Source organism: Anomalospiza imberbis, chromosome 22, assembly GCF_031753505.1.
Source record: "Anomalospiza imberbis isolate Cuckoo-Finch-1a 21T00152 chromosome 22, ASM3175350v1, whole genome shotgun sequence".
NCBI lineage: Eukaryota > Metazoa > Chordata > Aves > Passeriformes > Viduidae > Anomalospiza > Anomalospiza imberbis.
Window position 1 is genome coordinate 7,056,552 of NC_089702.1, and position 20,860 is coordinate 7,077,411.

A 20,860-nucleotide genomic window follows, 5' to 3' on the forward strand; every position below is an offset into this window, starting at 1 on the left:
CCGCCGCAATCCCCCTTAATTGAATCCACACTTTCATAGCTCATTACCCCCCTGATGGATTGGATTAGCGGGGGCTGCGCCCGCCGGCCCCGCCGGGGAACAGTTGGCTGCTCCGCGCTGCTCCGCGTCCCCGAGGGCGGCGACACGAGGGTGCCAGGGGGCCCCGGGGGCTCCTGGCCACGAGCGGCAGCGCGGGGGCAACGGACGCGATCCCGGTTTGGGTCCCCAGCCGTCGGGGCCAGCTGCGGGCCAGCGGTGCCGGCACCGCCTGGGCAACTCCAGCATCCCCTGGGCATCCCCGGAACCCTGGGCACCCCCGAAACCCCCTGGGCAACTCCAGCACCCCCCGGGCACCCCGAAACCCCCTGGGCAACTCCAGCACCCCCCGGGCACCCCCGAAACCCCCTGGGCAACTCCAGCACCCCCCGGGCACCCCCGAAACCCCCTGGGCAACTCCAGCACCCCCCGGGCACCCCCGAAACCCCCTGGGCGTCCCTGGCACGCCCTGGGTATCTCCAGCACCCCCTGGGCATCCCCAAAACGTCCTGGGCATCCTCGAGACCCCCTGGGCATCCCCGGAACCCCCTCACCTGGGGGACCCCTCAGAGGATGCGCTGTGGGGTGTCAGAGCCCCTGAGGGGCAAATCTGGGGTGCAGAATCCCGCGGAGGACAAAATTTGGGGGTGTTGGGACCCCCGGGGACAAGGTTTGGGGTGCTTGATCCCCTGGAAGATGAAATTTGGGGGTGTTGGGACCCTCGGGGACAAGGTTTGGGGTGCTGGAAGCCCCCAGGGTTTGGTTTTGTGATTGTTCCATCCTTGGAACAATCCCTGGAGAGGGAGGGATGAGGGAGGGGGGGCGATCAGCGCCCTCCCCCCGCCCCTCGGGGGGCTCGCGGCAGCGCGAGGAGGGGGTGGGGGGGGTGGGCTCTGCCTCCCCCCGCCCCAAAACGCGGGCGGGAGCCGCCCCCTCCCCGTCCCCGTGTCCATATGGGACCAACGGCCGCTCCCTCATTAACCCCGGCTCAGCTGGGGGGTCTCGGGGGGGGGGCTCAACTCTGCTCTCCCTCACCCCTTCCATCCCTGGGATAAATCCCTGGATTTGCCATCCCAAAAAAACCTTTCAGGGCGTGACCCCCTCCCCGCTGCACCCCCGGGCTGGGGGATGCTCCGGGACACGTCAGGGCTGGGATTTTTGGGGTCGTTTTTCCTTTCGTTTGGTGCTCGGGGCTGTGCCGGAGGGTGCTGAGACCCTTGGGGTGTTCCCAAATGCAGGAATCCCCACGGGGTTTTTTGGGATCGGCTCAGTGATTTTTTGGGATCAGACCAGCAGTTTTTTGAGAGTGGCCCAGCAGTTTTTTTGGGATCAGTCCAGTGGATTTTTGGGATGGGCCCAGCGGTTTTTTTGGGATCAGCCCAGTGGATTTTTGGGATCAGCCCAGTGGATTTTTGGGATGGGCCCAGCGGTTTTTTTTTGGGATTGACCCGGCAGTGTTTTTGGGGTCAGACCAGTGGCTTTTTTGGGATCGACTTAGTGATTTTTTGGGATTGGCCCAGCGGTTTTTTTGAGATCGGCTCAGTGGTTTTTTGGGATCAGATCAGTGATTTTTTTGGGATGTACCCAGCAGTTTTTTGGTATCTGCCCAGCGATGCCGCTCCGGGGCTGGATCCAGCTGCAGATCCCGTCGGGACCGCCGTGGATGAAGAGCTCCAGGGTCCTAAACGGTTTAGCAAATCCCCCTCCTCATCCTCATCCTCTTAGGCCGAGCTGGAGCTCCCGGAGCAGATGTGGCCGGAGCCCCATCGGGGCAGTTACGGCCGGATCGGTTACGGGAGGGATTAGGGAGGCTCCGCTCCCCAGGGCCGCTCGGATTAGGGTCTAAAGCCGCGGGCTTCGCCTGGCAGGGGGCTCAGCTGGAGCCAGAACCCTCCTCATCCTCACTGAGCCGCCGGGGAAGCGCTGCCCGGTGTGTGCGGGGGTGAATCCCGCAGGGATCTCTCGGGGAGCCGGTCCCGAGGTGGGGCCCAGGGACGGGAGGGGGACAGAGCCCGAATATTCCACACCCATCCTAAAAAACATCGGGGGTCTCTCCTGTTTCGCTGGGGTCTCTCAGGGATCTCCCCCGGCTCTGATTTCCGTGGGCAGCCGCTCCTTCCTACTTCTCTCCCGGTTCCCTGCGCTCAGCAGAGCGCGGGAAACACGGGGAGAAACGGGGAAAAAAACTAAGAAAACACAGGGGGAAATGGGGAAAAAACCCCAGAAAACAGGGGGGGGGGGGGGAAACAAGAAAAGATGGGGGAAACGGAAAAAAAACCAAGATAACAAGAGGGGAAAAAACCCAAGAAAACACGGGGAAAACAAGGAAAAACCCCAAGAAAACACGGCGGGAAACGGGGAAAAATGGGGAAAAACGGGGAAAAATAGGAAAAAAACCAAAAAAACATGGGAGAAAATGGGGAAAAACCCCAAGAAAAAACTGGGTAAAATGGGGGAAATGGGGAAAACCCCCAAGAAAATGTTGGGGAAATGGGAAAAACCCCAAGAAAACACGGGGGAAAACGGGGGAAAATCGTGGGAAATGGGGGAAAACGGGGAAAACCCAAGAAAACACCGGTGAAAACGGGGGAAATGGGGGGAAATGGGGAAAAATGGGGGAAAATGGGGAAAAACCCCAAGAAAACACGGAGTAAAACGGGGGGAAATGGGAGGAAATGGGGGGAAACAGGGAAAACTCACAAGAAAACACGGGGGAAACGGGGAAAACGGGGGAAAAAAACCCCAAGAAAACACGGTGAAAATGGGGAAAACCCCCAAGAAAACACTGAGAAAACGGGGTGAAATGGGGGAAAACGGGGAAAACCCCAAAGAAAAATGGGGGAAACGGGGAAAAACCCAAGAAAACACGGGGGGAAACAGGGAAATGGTGGGAAACGGGGAAAAATGGGGGGAAATGGGGAAAAAACGAAGAAAACACGGAGGAAAATGGGGGAAAAGGGGGGGAAACGGGAAAAAAACCCAAGAAAACACGGGGTGAAAATGGGGGAAAACGGGGAAAAAACCCAGGGAAACACGGTGAAAACAGGGGAAAACCCAAGAAAACATGGAGGAAAACCCAAGAAAACACGGGGGAAAAGGGGAAAACCCCCAAGAAAACACGGGGAAAATGGGAAAAATTGGGGGAAATGGGGAAAACCCCCAAGAAAACACGGGGGAAAAGGGGAAAAACCCAAGAAAACACAGGGGAAAACAGGGATAATGGGGAAAAAAACCCAAGAATACACGGTGAGAACGGGGAAAAACCCAAGAAAACACAGGGGAAAACAGGGAAAATGGGGAAAAAAACCCAAGAAAACACGGTGAAAACGGGGAAAAACCCAAGAAAACACCGGGGAAAATAGGGAAAATGGGGAAAAAACCCAAGAAAACAAGGTGAAAACGGGAAAAAACCCAAGAAAACACAGGGGGAAACAGGGAAAATGGGGAAAAAAACCCAAGAAAACACGGTGAAAACGGGGAAAAACCCAAGAAAACACAGGGGGAAACAGGGGAAATGGGGAAAAAACCCCAAGAATACACGGTGAAAACGGGGAAAAACCAAGAAAACACAGGGGTAAGCGGGGAAAAATGGGGGGAAAAACCCAAGAAAACACGGTGAAAACGGGGAAAAACCCAAGAAAACACAGGGGAAAACAGGGAAAATGGGGAAAAAAACCCAAGAATACACAGTGAAAACGGGGAAAAAAACAAGAAAACACAGGGGAAAACGGGGAAAAACCCAAGAAAACACAGGGGTAAACGGGGAAAAATGGGGGGAAACGGGGAATAATGGGAAAACCCCCAAGAAAACACGGGGGAAAATGGGGAAAAAACCCAAGAAAACACGGGGGAAAATGGGGAAAAAACCCAAGAAAACACAGGGGAAAACAGGGAAAATGGGGGAAAAACCCAAGAAACACGGTGAAAACGGGGAAAAACCCAAGAAAACACGGGGTGAAAACGGGGGGAAATGGCGGAAAATGGGGAAAAAACCCAAGAAAACACGGGGGAAAACGGGGGGAAACGGGGAAAACTCCAGGAAAACACGGTGAAAAACCCAAGAAAACCCGGTGGAAAACGGGGGGAAACGGGGAAAACTCCAGGAAAACACGGTGAAAAACCCCAGAAAACCCGGGGGTAAACGGGGGGAAACGGGGAAAACTCCAGGAAAACACGGTGAAAAACCCCAGAAAACCCGGGGGTAAACGGGGAAAAATGGGGGAAGACGAGTTAAAAACCAGGCGGTGCGCGCGGTGAGGGGAGCCCAGGGGACACCGCGACATTCCCGCGGGTGGGAGCGGGGGGCGAAGTGCCCCGAGCGTCCCGGGGAGCGCAGCTGCGCCGGAGCCGCGCGGGCAGGGAGCGGCCGCTCCGCGCTCGGCCGGCGGCGGACGGGAGCCCCCGAGGGGCCGCGCTGGCCCCGGCGGGCGAGGAGCTGGGGAGCCCCGGAGGCCCCGGGCTGGCAACAGATGGCTGGAGGCAGCTTGCCGGCACCTGGCCCTGCTCTCCTGCCCTGCCCTTTCTGGGCCGCTGGTTTTTGTCTCAGCAAACGTCCCGGGGAGCGGCCGGGATTTGAACGCGCGGTTTTCTGAGCGCGGTTTTGGTGTGTAAAAGGGGTTGTAGATAAGTTTTAAATATTTATTTTTATGTATATATATATATATTTATATATATATATATATATATATATATATATATATATATATACTTAATATTATAATAAATGATATAAATATATAATAATACAAATATATATAATACCTATAATAAAAATTATATAATATAAATATAGTATATATATTATATGTTATATAATATATAACATATTATATATATAAATATATAAATAAATATATAAATATATATATATATATATAATGTTACATAGTATATAACATATAATATATAATATATATTATATATAAATATATAATAAATAATATATTGTTTCATATATACAATTTATATATAAAGATATATATTTATATACAAAAATATATATTAAAAAATATATTATATATATATATATATATATATATATATATATATATATACACTATATATATATATTTAGACATATAAAGATCCTGAGCGTGGTTTTGATGCGTAAAAGGGGTTGTAGTTAAGTTTTAAATATTTATTTTTATACATATTTATATATATATATGTATTTATATATATATACTTTATATATATATTTAAATATATAAAGACTATTTAATATATATATGTATATATATGTTTTAATATACTTTGTATATACAGAAAGATATTTTAATACATAGATATATATATATATTAAATATATATACATAGATATATACATATCTATATGAATACATATAGTTTAATATACTTATATATATTAAACAAAATACTTATATATATGTTTTAATATATGAATTGGACAATATACTTATATATATAGTTTTAATATACTTATATGTAGACAAAACCCGTATATTTATAATATATAAATAATATGACGTATCCATAATTTAATAAATAATGATATAATAACTAATACAATGCATAAATAGTATAATGTATAAATAATAATACACAAAATATACGACCGAAAGTCATTATATGGTTTCTAATTTCTGTAGAAATGCAAATAAAATGTATAAATACACCATCAAGTATAATATGTAAATCAATAAAATATATCTGCAGCACATAAATATATCCTATATTATAATATACACATATATATTTATTATTTCCATATATTATAATAAATATTTATTTATTAATATTTTAATATACCCTAATCTATTTTTATATATTTATATATTATTTTATAATTATTTTAGAATATATTATAAAATATTTTATATTGTTATATATAACATATAACATATAACATATAATATATTGTATAATATATATTATATATTATATATTGTATAATATATATTATATATTGTATATTATATATTATATATTGTATATTATATATTATATATTATATGTTATATATTATATATTATATATTATATATTATATATTATATATTATATATTATATATTATATATTATATATTATATGTTATATATATGTTATAAGTTATATATTATATATGTTATATGTTATATGTTATATGTTATATATTTTCTCTATATTACACATTTGTATATAATTATGATATATTTTATATTTCCATATTATTTTGGCAGGGGTGTGCCAGCCCCGGGGGGCTCCCAGGGGTCCTGGCGGTGGCGGGAGGAGGTTGGGGTGCCTCTGCCGGCATCAGGAAGGGATTTTGGTGGATTTTGGGGGATTTTGGGGGATTTTGGGATCCCCCCACGGTGAGTTCTGACCTTGGATGCCTCAGGCCGGACCCGGGGGGCACGGGGGACACCAGGGACCTCGAAAAGTGCCCAGCGTGGCTGTCCCTACTGTCCCCCGGGTTGGGGACAGAGATGTCCCTGCTCTCCTGATGTCCCCAGGGCTGGGGACAGCCACAGGGGTCCCTGTCCCTGCTCTCCTGATGTCCCCAGGGCTGGGGACAGCCACAGGGGTCCCTGTCCCTGCTCTCCTGATGTCCCCAGGGCTGGGGACAGCCACAGGGGTCCCTGTCCCTGCTCTCCTGATGTCCCCAGGGCTGGGGACAGCCACAGGGGTCCCTGTCCCTGCTCTCCTGATGTCCCCCCAGGGTTGGGGACAGCCACAGGGGTCCCTGTCCCTGCTCTCCTGATGTCCCCAGGACTGGGGACAGCCACAGGGGTCCCTGTCCCTGCTCTCCCGATGTCCCCCCAGGGTTGGGGACAGCCACAGGGGTCCCTGTCCCTGCTCTCCCGATGTCCCCAGGGTTGGGGACAGGCACAGGGGTCCCTGTCCCTGCTCTCCTGATGTCCCCCCAGGGTTGGGGACAGCCACAGGGGTCCCTGTCCCTGCTCTCCCGATGTCCCCAGGGTTGGGGACAGCCACAGGGGTCCCTGTCCCTGCTCTCCTGATGTCCCCCCAGGGTTGGGGACAGCCACAGGGGTCCCTGTCCCTGCTCTCCCGATGTCCCCAGGACTGGGGACAGCCACAGGGGTCCCTGTCCCTGCTCTCCCGATGTTCCCAGGGTTGGGGACAGCCTCAGGGGTCCCTGTCCCTGCTCTCGCGATGTCCCCAGGGTTGGGGACAGCCACAGGGGTCCCTGTCCCTGCTCTCCTGATGTCCCCCCACAGGGTTGGGGACAGCCACAGGGGTCCCTGTCCCTGCTCTCCTGATGTCCCCAGGGCTGGGGACAGCCACAGGGGTCCCTGTCCCTGCTCTCCTGATGTCCCCCCAGGGTTGGGGACAGCCACAGGGGTCCCTGTCCCTGCTCTCCTGATGTCCCCCCAGGGTTGGGGACAGCCACAGGGGTCCCTGTCCCTGCTCTCCTGATGTCCCCAGGGTTGGGGACAGCCACAGGGGTCCCTGTCCCTGCTCTCCTGATGTCCCCCCAGGGCTGGCGACAGCCACAGGGGTCCCTGTCCCTGCTCTCCTGATGTCCCCAGGGTTGGGGACAGCCACAGGGGTCCCTGTCCCTGCTCTCCTGATGTCCCCAGGACTGGGGACAGCCACAGGGGTCCCTGTCCCTGCTCTCCCGATGTCCCCAGGGTTGGGGACAGCCACAGGGGTCCCTGCTGGGTGCAGACGGTGGCAGAGCAGCTCCCCAGTACCCCCTGGGCTCCTTCCCAGTGCCCGGCGCCGCGCCGACCCCCAGGGCAGCCCCCCAGGACCCTCCCCCGCGGGGTTTTGCCTCCGTTTTCCCCAGGAATCAATGCTGGAAGACGCCAGAGGACGCGAGGCAGGGGCTCTGTGTGAACCTGGGGCCACCGGCGACCTTTGACACCAACGAGGGTGAGGTTTGGCATCCCGGAGGCTGCGGGAGCTGCTGGCGGCGAGGAGGAAGCGGCTCCTGTGCCAGGGCGGGCGGGAGCCACCCGCCGCCGAGAGCTCCCGGACGGGCTGGAGGCGCCTGGAGCGTCCTCGTCCCGCAGCTCTGCGTGCCCAGTGCCCCCCCCCGAGCTGGCCCGGGCCACCCTGGCCATGTCCCCAGCGCTGGGAGCCGCGGCGGGATCCCTCAAAGGGCTCCACGGTCACCCCCCGTGTCACCCTGGCTGGGGGGCACAGTGCGGGGACACCCCCGCGTCCGCCCCAAAGCCGCCCTCTCCCCGAATTCCCAGCGCATTTCTATAAATCAAGCTCTGGCATCCCCCCCCTCCCCCGCGGCGGGGTTTGGGGGTCACCTGTGACCCCTGGCAGATGGTGCGGGGACTCGCAGCCCTGCCCAGGAGCTGCTGCAGCCGGACCATCTGTCATGCAGCTCCGAGCTCCCGGCTCCCGCCCGACCCCGCCGCCCTGGCACCCCCCCGACCGCCGGCCCCGCCAGCCCGGGGGTGCAGGAGGAGGGGATGGGGGCAGCGGGGGGAGCTGGTGGATGTCACCCCCATCCCGGGATCCCCCAAATCCGGGGGTGTGCGGGAGAAGGGGCTGAGCGGGGGGTGCTGCGCGGTCCCGGTGTCTCGGGGCGAGCGGGGGTCTTGTCCCGAGAGTGGGGTGTCATCTCCACGGCCCGGCCCGGGGAAAGGACGTGGGGGTCCCGGGGGGTGCCGGCCTGGGGGTCCCGCTTCCCCCCGGGCTCGGCTTTGTGCCCCTGAGGGTGGTGCTGGAGCAGCTGGAGCCCCAAGCAGCCCCAGCTCGGGGGATTCGGGGATCCCTGGGGAGCCGCGGCCCTCGGGGAGAGCTCAGCTGGGAGGGGGTGGGGGAGGCACCCAATTCTCGGGGAGGGGCTCCAGGGGACAGAGCCCCCGGGACTGGCGGTGTCCGGGGGGGAAAAGACCTCGGTGGGGGGAGCTCAGAGACGGGGTGGGGGGACAAATGGAGGGAGAAATGGGGTGCGGGGGTGGATAAAGGGGCAGCTGCTGCACCCAGAACCCAGCGCTCCTCCAGCCAGGGCAGTGTTTATTCTGCTCAGGATCCTCCTTTCCGTGCTAAATCCTTCCCTTCCCGCCGCTCTTCTGCTGAGCCCGGGCCCGCCACGCACGGCGGGGTCTGGGGGTGTCCCCTCGTCCTCTCCTCACAGGGTTCGGCCCCCGCCGCCCCTCCCAAGCCCCTCCGGGCCCCCGGGCCGCTCCCGGCCCAGCGCAGCCGCTCCCGTCCCGCAGCCGGAGCTGCCCCGAGCAGCGCGGGGGCAGCCCCAGGGCTCGCCCCCCAGCCGTGCCCCCCTCAGGGTGACATCACGTAGGCGGTGGCGATGAACCTCCTGCCGCTGCCGTAGGTGGACTTAGTCCAGGGGTAGGTCTGGACGCTGAGGCGGTGCCCGCCCAGGCTCAGGTGGCATCTGTGGGGACACCGCCTGTCACCGCCCTGCTCCGTGCCTGTGACCCCACAGAGGTGGCTCTTGGTGTCCCCACAGCCACGGTGCTCCAGCCCTGAGCCCCTCATCCCACAATCCCATCTCCAGGATGCTCTTGGCATCCCCAGCTAATGCTGTTCCTTCCCCATCCCCATCCCATCCCCATTTCCATCCCCATTTCCATCCCCATCCCCATCCCATCCCCATTTCCATCCCCATTTCCATCTCATCCCCATTTCCATCCCCATCCCCATTCCACCCCAAATTCAGGGCCAGCCTCAGCTCTGATGGGGCTCAAGGAGGCCCCGCTGGCACCAGGGCTGGACTCGGGATGGACAGAAGGACATGGGATGGACAGACGATGGGCAGAAGGACACGGGATGGGCAGAAGGACACGGGATGGACAGAAGGACACGGGATGGACAGAAGGACACGTGATGGGCAGAAGGACACGGGATGGGCAGAAGGAGACGGGATGGGCAGAAGGACACGGGATGGACAGAAGGACACGGGATGGACAGAAGGACACGGGGTCAGCACTCACGCCCGGCCGGGCCGCGCGAGGAAGCAGAGGGAGTAGAGGCCGAACTCGAACTCGGGGCTGCAGCCGATGAAAGCCGAGCCCACCTCCTTGTAGAAGCCGTCCCAGCTGAACTGGAGCCCCAGCACGTCGGGGTACGAGTCCCACTGGGGACGGAGCGGGGTTTGGGATCAGCAGGGTGGAAATCCACGCCCAGCCCAGCCAGGAACTCTCACAGCCCCTCCGGGGAGGATCCAGAGCAGCTCCCGGCGGGGCTGAGGGGTCCCGGAAGAGCCCCCCAGCCTCAAATCTCTCCCTTGTGGCTTGGGGGAGAGATTGCCCCTGGCATTGTGGGTTCTGGCCCTTCCCACCCCACAGCAGGGTGGGGCAGGGGGAGCACCCCTGATGCTGTGGGTTCATCCCCTTGGGGTGCAATTTGGGGTGCCCCGGCCCCCCAGGAGCTCTCACCGGCCCGTTGAAGTTGTGGCTGAAGTAGTTGACAACCCCCTGCTTTTCCAGGAGGTAGAAGCGGATCCAGTTGTGAAATCCCGACACTTTCCCCTTTTTCACCTCCCCTAAAACACAAGAGGGGGTGCCGGGATGAGCCCCCGGCCCGGTGCTGCCCCGGCCCAGCCCTGGGGACGGCTGTACCTGAGAACACGTGCTCAAAGCCGCTGGAATCCTGTTCTCCGTCCCCTCGGGAGTAGAGACCGAACCACATCTGCTTCAGATCCTGCAGGAACTCCTGCTCGGAGCTGTAGCGGTCTGCAGGGAAAGGTGGGAGCTCAGGGAGAGGCAGAGTTGGGGTTCTGCCGGAGGTCTGGAGGCTGAGAATTTTGGATTTTCTGTGCAGACAGACTCTGACCCCCAGGAGAGCGCTGCATTTGATCTGAGGCCGTGGAAAAGGCTTCCAAAATTGATTGATAGCGCTGGGATTGTGGGTGTGTGGTTTGATTAGAAGTGTGTAATGTCACAGGGTGGAAAACTCAGAATTTAGGGGTTTAGAATATAGTAAAAGGAGGCTGGTCCTTCTTCTTCCCCTTTTTCTTCATGGGTTTTGGGTGGTGTTTTGTAATTGGACGGAAAAATCCGCATTGAGGACTTCCAGGGATTAGTTATTGGGTTAAAAGTGAAAATAATGATGTGCCATTTCTTAATTGGATAGTCTAGCCTTAAAACACCTTGTAACAAGAGATAGTTAACCATTTTGTGCCTGGTTAGTGAAGGACTGCAGAACTCACTGCTGTGAGACTGTAACGTGGATAAGAAATGATAAACACCTGAGTGTGAATGTGAACTATCCTGACATGGAGAAGAAATAATAAACACCTGAGTGTGAATGTGAACTATCATCTCGAGTGTCTTAAATCCTGACCTCGGAAAAGGAAGCTGAGAACCAGCAGGGTTCACCCATCCCTTCTCCGCGCCTGTCCCTCGGGAATTCTCCCTGCTGGATTCCCCCCTGTGCCTGTCCCAGGTCGTTCCCACCCGGCCGAGGCTTTGTGGAACAGGTTTTACAGCGACTTCTGCGAGCCAGAGAGAAGTTTGAGAAGAGGATCCGTGTTTATCCTCGAAAGAATTTCTTACCAAGGTCGTTGACACAGAAACCGAGAAAGAAAAGGATAAATCAGAGAAGCCTGCAGCTGCCTGTTCCAATGAGCACTTTGTTTGTCTCTCGTGACCAATGAGTGAAGTGTAAATTTAGGAGTTTTGTAAGAATGTACAAAAAGCATGAATGCTAAAATAAAAACAGGTTTGAAGCCTTCTGAAAATGGAGTGTGCAGCTTTGGATTGTCTCCCTTTGGGATTCCCCGGCCCTGCCCTGCCCCACACTCACTTTTGCCCTGCAGGAACACAAAGAGTTTCCTCATGAGCTCCGTTTTCATCACCTCCTCCAGGAAACGCTCCTGCTCCCGCAGCTCCTCGGCCGTCACCTCCTCCTCCCTGCCCGTGGCCCTCTGGTAATTATCCAGCAGCTTAATGAAGCTGGCGTAGGTGGGCTTGGAGAAGAGCTCCTCGTTCACGTATTTGTAGAGCCTGGGGGAGAATTCCTGGAATTGCAGCTCCCTTCCTCCAGCCAGCCCGGCTCGGGGGTGGCTGTCCCTCCCCTGGTGCCACTCACGGCTGCGGGGACCGGTCCTGTTTGTCCCCAGTCTCGTCGGGCTCCGCCAGGTGCTGGGGGTTGATGGCGATGTCGCTGGGCCGGGCTTTGTTGTGATCCGCCCCATAAAGCTGCTCCGAGAGCTCCAGCAGCTCCTGGTCCGTGATGGAATCGCGGCTGCTGGAGAATCCGTCTGTGGGGACAGGCAGGGGCTGGGGACAGCTCTGGGATCCATGGAAAAGGGAGTGGGATCCAGCAGGATCCATGGAAAGGTGAAGGGGATCCAGAAGATCCATGGAAAGGTGAAGGGGATCCAGCAGGATCCATAGAAAAATGAGAGGGATCTAGCAGGATCCATGGAAAAGTGAGAGGGGTCCAGCTGGGTCCATGGAAAGGTGAAGGGGATCCAGAAGATCCATGGAAAGGTGAAGGGGATCCAGCAGGATCCATGGAAAGGTGAAGGGGATCCAGCAGGATCCATGGAAAGGTGAAGGGGATCCAAAGGATCCATGGAAAGGTGAGGATGTCCCTGTGGGGACAGGCAGGGGTCGGGGGGGACACCCTGAGGAATGTGGGGACACCCCGAGTCACCCCGGGGCCGTTCTGTCCCTCCCGACTCACCCCGGGTTCGAGCTCCGTCCTCGGCGCCTTCCCCACCTGCGGAGCAGAGAGGAAAAGGAGCTCAGGGGGATGGGGACACCCTGGGGACACCTTGGGGACACCCTGGGGACACCCTGGGGACAGCCCAGGGGGATGGGGACACCCTAGGGACACCCTGGGGACAGCCCAGGGGGATAGGGACACCCTGGGGACACCCTGGGGACACCCTGGGGATAGCCCAGGGGGATGGGGACACCTTGGGGACACCCTGGGGACACCCTGGGGACAGCCCAGGGGGATGGGGACACCCTGGGGACACCCTGGGGACACCCTGGGGATAGCCCAGGGGGATGGGGACACCCTGGGGACACCCTGGGGACAGCCCAGGGGGATCGGGACACCCTGGGGACAGCCACGGGGATCCCTGGGGATAGCCCAGGAGGATGGGGACACCTTGGGGACACCCTGGGGACACCCTGGGGGATGTGGACACCTTGGGGACACCCTGGGGACACCTTGGGGACACCCTGGGGACCTGCAGAGCCTCGGGACCAAGCCCTGGCACCCTCAGCAGGGGGGTGGGGACACCCCAAATCCCTGTCGCCGGGCGCTCACCGGGCCCGCAGTGCCTCTCGTGGTCCTCGCAGCAGTTGTGCTGTGTCACACACTCGGCGTGACAATGACACTCGTCCTCCTCGCTGAAGGGCTCCCCGCAGCGTCCCTCGCACGAGTCGGGGGCTGTGTACAGATCTTTGGGGACACAAAGAGGGGGTGACATTCAGGAAGGGCTGAGTGCGGCCACCCCCCTCCCCCGGAGCACCCCCAGCCTCACCCTGTGTGCCCTCCCGGGCCAGCCCCAGGCAGCCCAGGAGCCACCCGGGATTTTTGTCACCAGGGTCGCTCCTCTCAGGCCGTGTTTGTCACCGTGGCAGGGTGACACTGGGGAACAGCCCCCCGGAACTGCTCCCAGGGATCCCGGGATAAGCCCCAGCGCCCCGGGCCCCCCGGGACTGCTCCCCGTGATTCACCACGGGATGAGCCCCAGAGCCCCGGGACCCCCGGGACTGCTCCCAGTGATTCATCCCGGGATGAGCCCCAGAGCCCCGGGACCCCCGGGACTGCTTCCCGTGATTCACCCCGGGATCCCGGGATGAGCCCCAGAGCCCTGGGACCCCCGGGACTGCTCCCTGTGATTCATCCCGGGATCCCGGGATGAGCCCCAGCGCCCCGGGACCCCTGGAACTGCTCCCCGTGATTCACCCTGGGATGAGCCCCAGAGCCCCGGGACCCCCGGGACTGCTCCCAGTGATTCATCCCGGGATGAGCCCCAGAGCCCCGGGACCCCCGGGACTGCTCCCCGTGATTCACCTCGGGACCCCCGGGACTGCTCCCTGTGATTCATCCCGGGATCCCCGGAACTGCTCCCCGTGATTCACCCCGGGATGAGCCCCAGAGCCCCGGGACCCCCGGGACTGCTCCCCATGATTCACCCCGGGATGAGCCCCAGAGCCCCGGGACCCCCGGGACTGCTCCCAGTGATTCATCCCGGGATGAGCCCCAGAGCCCCGGGACCCCCGGGACTGCTTCCCGTGATTCACCTCGGGATCCCGGGATGAGCCCCAGAGCCCTGGGACCCCCGGGACTGCTCCCTGTGATTCATCCCGGGATTCCGGGATGAGCCCCAGAGCCCCGGGACCCCTGGAACTGCTCCCCGTGATTCACCCCAGGATCCCGGGATAAGCCCCAGAGCCCTGGGACTGCTCCCCGTGATTCACCCCGGGATGAGCCCCAGAGCCCTGGGATCCCCGGGACTGCTCCCCGTGATTCACCCCGGGATGAGCCCCAGAGCCCCGGGACCCCCGGGACTGCTCCCCATGATTCACCCTGGGATGAGCCCCAGAGCCCCGGGACCCCCGGGACTGCTCCCCATGATTCACCTCGGGACCCCCGGGACTGCTCCCTGTGATTCATCCCGGGATCCCCGGAACTGCTCCTCGTGATTCACCCCGGGATCTCGGGATGAGCCCCAGAGCCCCGGGACCCCTGGAACTGCTCCCCGTGATTCACCCCGGGATCCCGGGATGAGCCCCAGCGCCCCCGGGCCCCGCCGGAGGAGCTGCCGCATTCCAGGCAGCCTCGTTTGCATCCTGCTGGGAAAACTGGGAAGACTGGGAAAACTCCTTCCCGAGCTGTTCATAAGGAATGAGCCGCTGAGCACCTGCTTTGTGACGCGAAGCAAAGCTAAAAATAGCAGCGGTGAAGCTTTGAAGGGGACAAGGGACACTCTCAGAGGGACAAGGGACACTTGTCATCGAGCAAAGAGGAGCTGGAGGTCACCAAGGGGTTGGGATTGTCCTGGGAAAATCCCAAAATAAAAGAATTCAATAGAAAGCAAACTAGTGTGTGTTTTTTTTTTTTTTTTTAACACACCCTCTGTTCTGTTTCTTCTTATAATTTTATATTATATTACCAATTATTTTAGAAATAATTGATCTGAATTTCAGTCTTGGGTTACATGTGAAGGCACTGAATAATCTGGCTTTATCCAACACCAATTTTGGTGGAATTTGGTGTTTTTCACAGTGGCTCCACGTTGATTTCTGTACTTTAAAGGGTTTCTCACGCTGCCCTGTGCTGTAATGGGGAATTACAGATCACCCAAATCATTTGGGGTTGGGACTGTCCTGGGACAGCGCCGAGGAAGGAGCTCCTGCTCCTCCTCAGCTCCTGACGGGAGGAATGGCACAGAAGGAGCCAAAAGACACCTGAGAGGGAGGGTGGCCCTGTCCTACAGGGTGGCACTATCCCAGCAGGGTGGCACTGTCCCAGCAGGGTGGCCCTGTCCCACAGGGTGGCACTATCCCAGCAGGGTGGCACTATCCCACAGGGTGGCTCTGTCCCAGGAGGGTGGCACTAACCCACAGGGTGGTCCTGTCCCACAGGGTGGCACTATCCCAGCAGGGTGGCTCTGTCCCAGGAGGGTGGCACTAACCCACAGGGTGGCCCTGTCCCACAGGGTGGCCCTGTCCCAGCAGGGTGGCACTATCCCAGCAGGGTGGCTCTGTCCCAGCAGGGTGGCACTATCCCACAGGGTGGCACTATCCCAGCAGGGTGGCTCTGTCCCAGCAGGGTGGCACTGTCCCGGCAGGTGGCTTTGTCCCAGGCTGTGCCAGCAGCCTTGTCCCAGGAGAGTGGCCTTGTCCCACAGGGTGGCTCTGTCCCAGTGGGTGGCCCCGTGCCAGGAGGGTGGCCCTGTCCCAGGATGGTGGCCCTGTGCCAGGCCATGCCAGCAGCCCTGTCCCAGGAGGGTGACCCTGTCCCAGCAGGGTGGTCCTGTCCCAGGAGGGTGACCCTGTCCCAGGAGGGTGGCCCTGTCCCAGAGGGTGGCCCTGTGCCAGGCCGTGCCAGCAGCCCTGTCCCAGGAGGGTGGCCCTGTGCCAGGCCGTGCCAGCAGCCCTGTCCCAGGATGGTAGCCCTGTCCCAGAAGGGTGGCCCTGTGCCAGGCCGTGCCAGCAGCCCTGTCCCAGCCGGCAAAGGCAGCCCTGGAGGATCGGGCGTTGCCGTCCCTGGCGGAGCCGCAATCTCCCGGCATCTGAGGCACCGCGGGCTTGCCCAACTCGGCTGAAAGGTGGCCCCGGGGCAAATCCTGATGCGGCACATCCTGTCCCGGGACTCGCAGGCGATGACAGTGACATCCAGGCCGTGAGGGTGGCATCAAACTCTGGACACCTTTGTTTGTCCCCTTTGTCACTTCACGCCAATTATTTGTGCCCGGTGATGTCACCCAGGCCCTGCGGGTGCTGGGGGACCCCTTGGCTCCCCTTGCTCCCCAAATCCCAGCTCCTGGGGGTGTCCTGGCTTGGTTTTCCCTCTTGGCTTCCCATTCCCTGCAAATCCACTCTAAACAGCAGGATTTTAGCAGCGGGGGGTGTCGAGGTTTTCCCGAAGCCCCTGAGAAGAGCTGGGAGAATTTCCAGGACAGGGACATCCCATGGATGGGGCGCTCAGCGCTGCCCAGACCCTCCCAGTCCGACCAGTCCAGCCCCAGCCCCGTTCCCAGGACACACGGCAGAGCGGCGCTGGGATAAATCCCCCTGGGTCGCTCATCCACGCTCCTTTTCCAGCCGCAATCGCGGGGTTGTGCAAGGCAGGAGCTGCCCACGCTGCCCCGTCACCGCCGAGCCCGTCCCGGTGCCGGTCCCGTGCGGCCCGGGGGTGTCACAGCGGCCCCGGCGTGTCCCGGCAGGGCCCCGAGCCTGACTCAGCCCGTGGAGGGGCGGGTTCAGCATCATCCCAAATCCTAAATCCCAAATCCCCAATGCCACGGGGCACCTGAGCAGTCTCAGGGCAGGGGAACGGCTCCTCCTCCTCACTCAGACACGACCCCAGATCCCTAAACCGAGCCTAAATCGCGGCAGGGTGCTCAGCTGTCCCTGGTGGGATGATGGGAGGGGCAGGCTCAGCATCATCCCAAATCCCAAATCCCAAATCCTGAATATCACGGGGCTCCTGAGCTGTCTGAAGGCAGGGGAACGGCTCCTCCTCCTCACTCAGACACGACCCTAAATCGAGCCTAAATCCCGGCAGGGTGCTCAGCTGTCCCTCCCTCCGGAGGGGCAGGCTCAGCATCATCCCAAATCCCAAATCCCAAATCCTGAATATCACGGGGCTCCTGAGCTGTCTGAAGGCAGGGGAACGGCTCCTCCTCCTCACTCAGACACCACCCCAAATCCCTAAATCGACCCTAAATCGCTGCAGGGCACTCAGGTGTCCCTGATGGGGGGGCAGGAGGGGCTCTTGGAGCTTTTGGGAGCTTTTTGGGGCTGCGGGGAGAGCTGGAAATGCCACAGGGATGGTGGCCCGGGACAGAAGGACACGGCCCATCCACACTCAGCCACCCCGGGGGTTTTTGGCTGGCCCAGCCAGATGAGATTTTTTTTGGCTGATCCTGCCCCAAGATTTTCTCTGGCTGCACAAAGCACAGAAATATTTTTCTTTCTCAGGGACCAGACCTCTCCCTCTGCTCCCAAACTCGTTTTACTTCTGCCAAAACGGCGTTGTGGGTGAGGGAAGGGGGATTATTCCCTGCCCAGCTCCATCCTCCGAGCAGTGGGGAGGTGCCGGAGCTCTCCCAGTGCTCCCAGTTTGGTTTCGGGCATGGGGATGAGTCAGCTCAGCCAGAGCCGCGTCCTCAAGCCCCTGGCCTGACTCAGGACCTCGTTCTTCCAGGAAAACGCAGATCCAAACCCAGCCCAGGCTCCAGAAGGGACAATTTGAAGGACAAATTAACCTGAAACAGAGCTATGGACAGCCTGAGCTTCCCAAAGCCTTGGATCCTGTCTCCAAAGCTACACGTGAACCCTGTCTGTGGGATAATCAGGGAAAATCTCCCACTGCCCACACGAGGAGAAGTGAAGTGGCTCCAGGTCCACCAGACAGGTCCAGCAGGTGGCCAGGACTGACCACGAGGCAGCCGAGCTTCTCAGCCACCTTCACCACGGGTTTTCCTCTGGAACAGCTCAGGATTCACAAGGAAAGTTTGAGAACTGAGGATTCACACAGGGGAAATTTGAGAATTCAGGACTCACACAGGAGTTTGGGAACTCAGGACTCACACAGGAATTTGGGAGCTCAGAACTCACATGGGAAATTTGGGAGCTCAGAACTCACATGGGAAATTTGGGAGCTCAGAACTCACACGGAAAATTTGGGAGCTCAGGACTCACACAGGGGTTTGGGAATTCAGGACTCACATGGGAATTTGGGAGCTCAAGACACACAGGAGTTTGGGAGCTCAGGATTTACACGGGAAATTTGGGAGCTCAGGACTCACACGGGAAATTTGGGAACCTCCTGCTCCCAGCCCCACGCTGGGTTTGCAGCTTCTCCTGTGAGCTGGCCTTGCAAAACTCCTCATCTTTCATCCCAAGGGGACTCATCCTCTCCTGGGACATCAGATACGAGCTCCTGGCAGCGTCGGGGGTGATGAAATCCCGTCCTCGGTGCCAGTGGATCACAGTTCATGCTTTGTGCAAGAATTTGGCACTGCCAGCACCTCCTCATCCCCGTGGCTGCCAAATCCTGGTGGCCCCAAGCTCATCCTTAAAGCCAGAGCTCCTCTCCCTCACCCACCTTGAGCCTCTGCTGGGTCGGGAAAGGCGGCACAGCCCGGTCTGGGCTGCGTTTGCCACCTGAGCTGCCCCGGTGGCCACAGTGGGGGCAGGTGGATACGGGACGGGGATTGAAGAATTCCCAAAGCTGGTTTTCCGTGGATAAACGGAAAGGAGGAGCCAGAGGAGCGTTCCCTGTGCTTTGCAGGACCAAAGCAGGCTCACACCCACCAGGAACCCACTGGTGGGCCAGGCTGAAGACCAGGGAAGTTGGACAATCCGCCCCCCACCCCGGGCTGGTTTTCCAGCATGGAAAACCCCCTTCCCCGGCGGAGCCCCCACAAGCTCCATCCCAGTTGTCCCAGTAGAGCCGAGCTCCTGGTGGAGGGCAGCGCTCCCAGCCCATCCCCCGCGAGCCCGCAGCCCCCGCGGCGCGGCCCCGCTGGTTACTCACGGCCGGACACGGAGCCCAGGGCGATTCCTGCCCCGAGCAGGAGGATCCAGGGCTCCATCGTCCCTCGGGAGGCGTTTCGGGAGTCCCGGGAGCGGGTGGGGAATGCCGGAGCTCCCCGGAGCTCCCTGCTATTTGTGGGTCCCGTGGTGGGGGGAGCGAGGGAGGGAGGGAGGGGCGTGATGGCAGCGAGGGCTCCACGGGCGGGCTGCACCCAAACTTGCCCAAAACTCATTAAGAGCACGGCTAATTACAGGCTGCCCGCAGTGGGAGGAGGGCTGGTAAATCCAGAATCCCGGGATTGCTCCACAGCTCCCGGGCCTGACCCCCGGGGGCGGCCGAGGCTGCGGGGGGAGGGTCCCGTGGGGGGCTTTGCCCACCCCCCCAGAACTGGCACCGGGGGCACAGCCGGGTCCCTGACTGGGCTTCGCGCTCCGAGGTGACTGGTGTGGACTGGGAGCAGCGTTAACTGGGGGTGATGAGCTCTCCAAACTCAACTCTGGAGGTTGTGACCCCCCCTCGGCACGGATCGGCCTCGTTGGAGGCTCCGGGACAACCCAAAACTCCACCACAACCCCGGGGTGAGGTTTTGGGGTTACCCCAGCCTGGTCCCACTGCTGGGGTGAGCCCAGAGCTGCTCCAGGGACCCTCCACGGCCCTGGGGGGCTCAGGCCAGGCCCGGGGGGGGGTCACAGCCCCTTCCCTGCCCGGGCTCAGCCCAGGCAACCCCGATGGAAAATGTTCCCAGTCCTGGAGCCTGCCCGGGTGCTGAGCAGGGCATTTTCAGGAAAATAATGGAGCACCAGGGAGGGTCCCTCTTGGGCACCACCAGGCTCTGCCTCCTCTTCCTCATCCCAAACCTCATCCCAAAGCCTGCAGGATTTACTCCAGACACTTCTCCACCCCTCAGCAGCCCAGGGGTGGCCAATAGCGGCTGGTCTTGGTGGTCCAGGCGCCTCTGGCTTGGCCTGGAGCAATTCCAGGCAGGGTCAGCATTTGGGGGCTCCTGAGGGCAGCCCCTGGCACATGGCCCTGGTGCTTTGGGAGTGGCCACAGCGCCAGGACAGCGTGTCCCCCACCCAAGGAGAGGCTCACACCCCGTGCCCCCCACCTGGGCAGGTGAGACCTGACCCCAAACAGCTCCTGAGGAGCCAGGGCGATCCCCGGGATCCCTCCCTGAGCAGGGAGCGGTCCCTGCTGTGCCCAGGCGGTGCCAGCTGGCACAGGAGCGGCGTTTGGTGTAATAAGGGCCGGGTTTGGCTTCTCCCTCAGCCCTCAGTCATTTCCTGACCTGTCCCCTCCTGGTGCCAGCGCTGTGTCACCTTCCCTGGGGCTGCTCCAGGTCACATTGGGGTTGCAGGAGCAGGGGGTGACCCCAAGCTCGGAGAAGAACGGGGAGCGCAGCCATGAGTACAAAAATACCTCTATTGCTCTGCCCTCACCTGCCCGCAGCTCGCCGGGGCCCGGCTGCCCCCTGGGGCCGGATCTGAGTCCATGGCCGAGCTCTGGGGCGGCTCCAGCACAGCCCAGGGCCAGCGGGAGCAGAGCCAGGGGCTGCCCCGCCGCCGGCAGCCGGGCCCCCATCCTTGCTCTGGTGCCTCATTCTTGGTCTGGGCCCCCATCCCCATTCTGGGCCCCCATCCTCATTCTGGGCCCCCATCCCCATTCTGGGTCCTCATCCCTGTTCTGAGCCCCCATCCTCATTCT

The 20,860-nt window shown here is 58.2% G+C and overlaps 2 protein-coding genes across 2 annotated transcripts in view; one reads left to right on the forward strand and one right to left on the reverse strand.

Moving 5' to 3' along the window:
• Positions 1 to 20,860, forward strand: part of PDE1B (phosphodiesterase 1B) — a 214,943-nt gene that overhangs the window by 50,217 nt on the left and 143,866 nt on the right. The gene's annotated exons all lie outside the window — the stretch shown is intronic.
• On the reverse strand, positions 9,175 to 19,272 carry ENDOU (endonuclease, poly(U) specific). Its single transcript, XM_068212106.1, has 9 exons — positions 19,157 to 19,272; positions 13,208 to 13,342; positions 12,614 to 12,649; positions 12,014 to 12,185; positions 11,729 to 11,928; positions 10,543 to 10,656; positions 10,360 to 10,466; positions 9,916 to 10,058; positions 9,175 to 9,356 (listed from the first exon to the last, which is right to left on the reverse strand). Exons 1-9 carry the CDS (start codon positions 19,212 to 19,214, stop codon positions 9,242 to 9,244), a joined length of 1,080 nt encoding a protein of 359 aa, XP_068068207.1. The 5' UTR covers positions 19,215 to 19,272; the 3' UTR covers positions 9,175 to 9,241.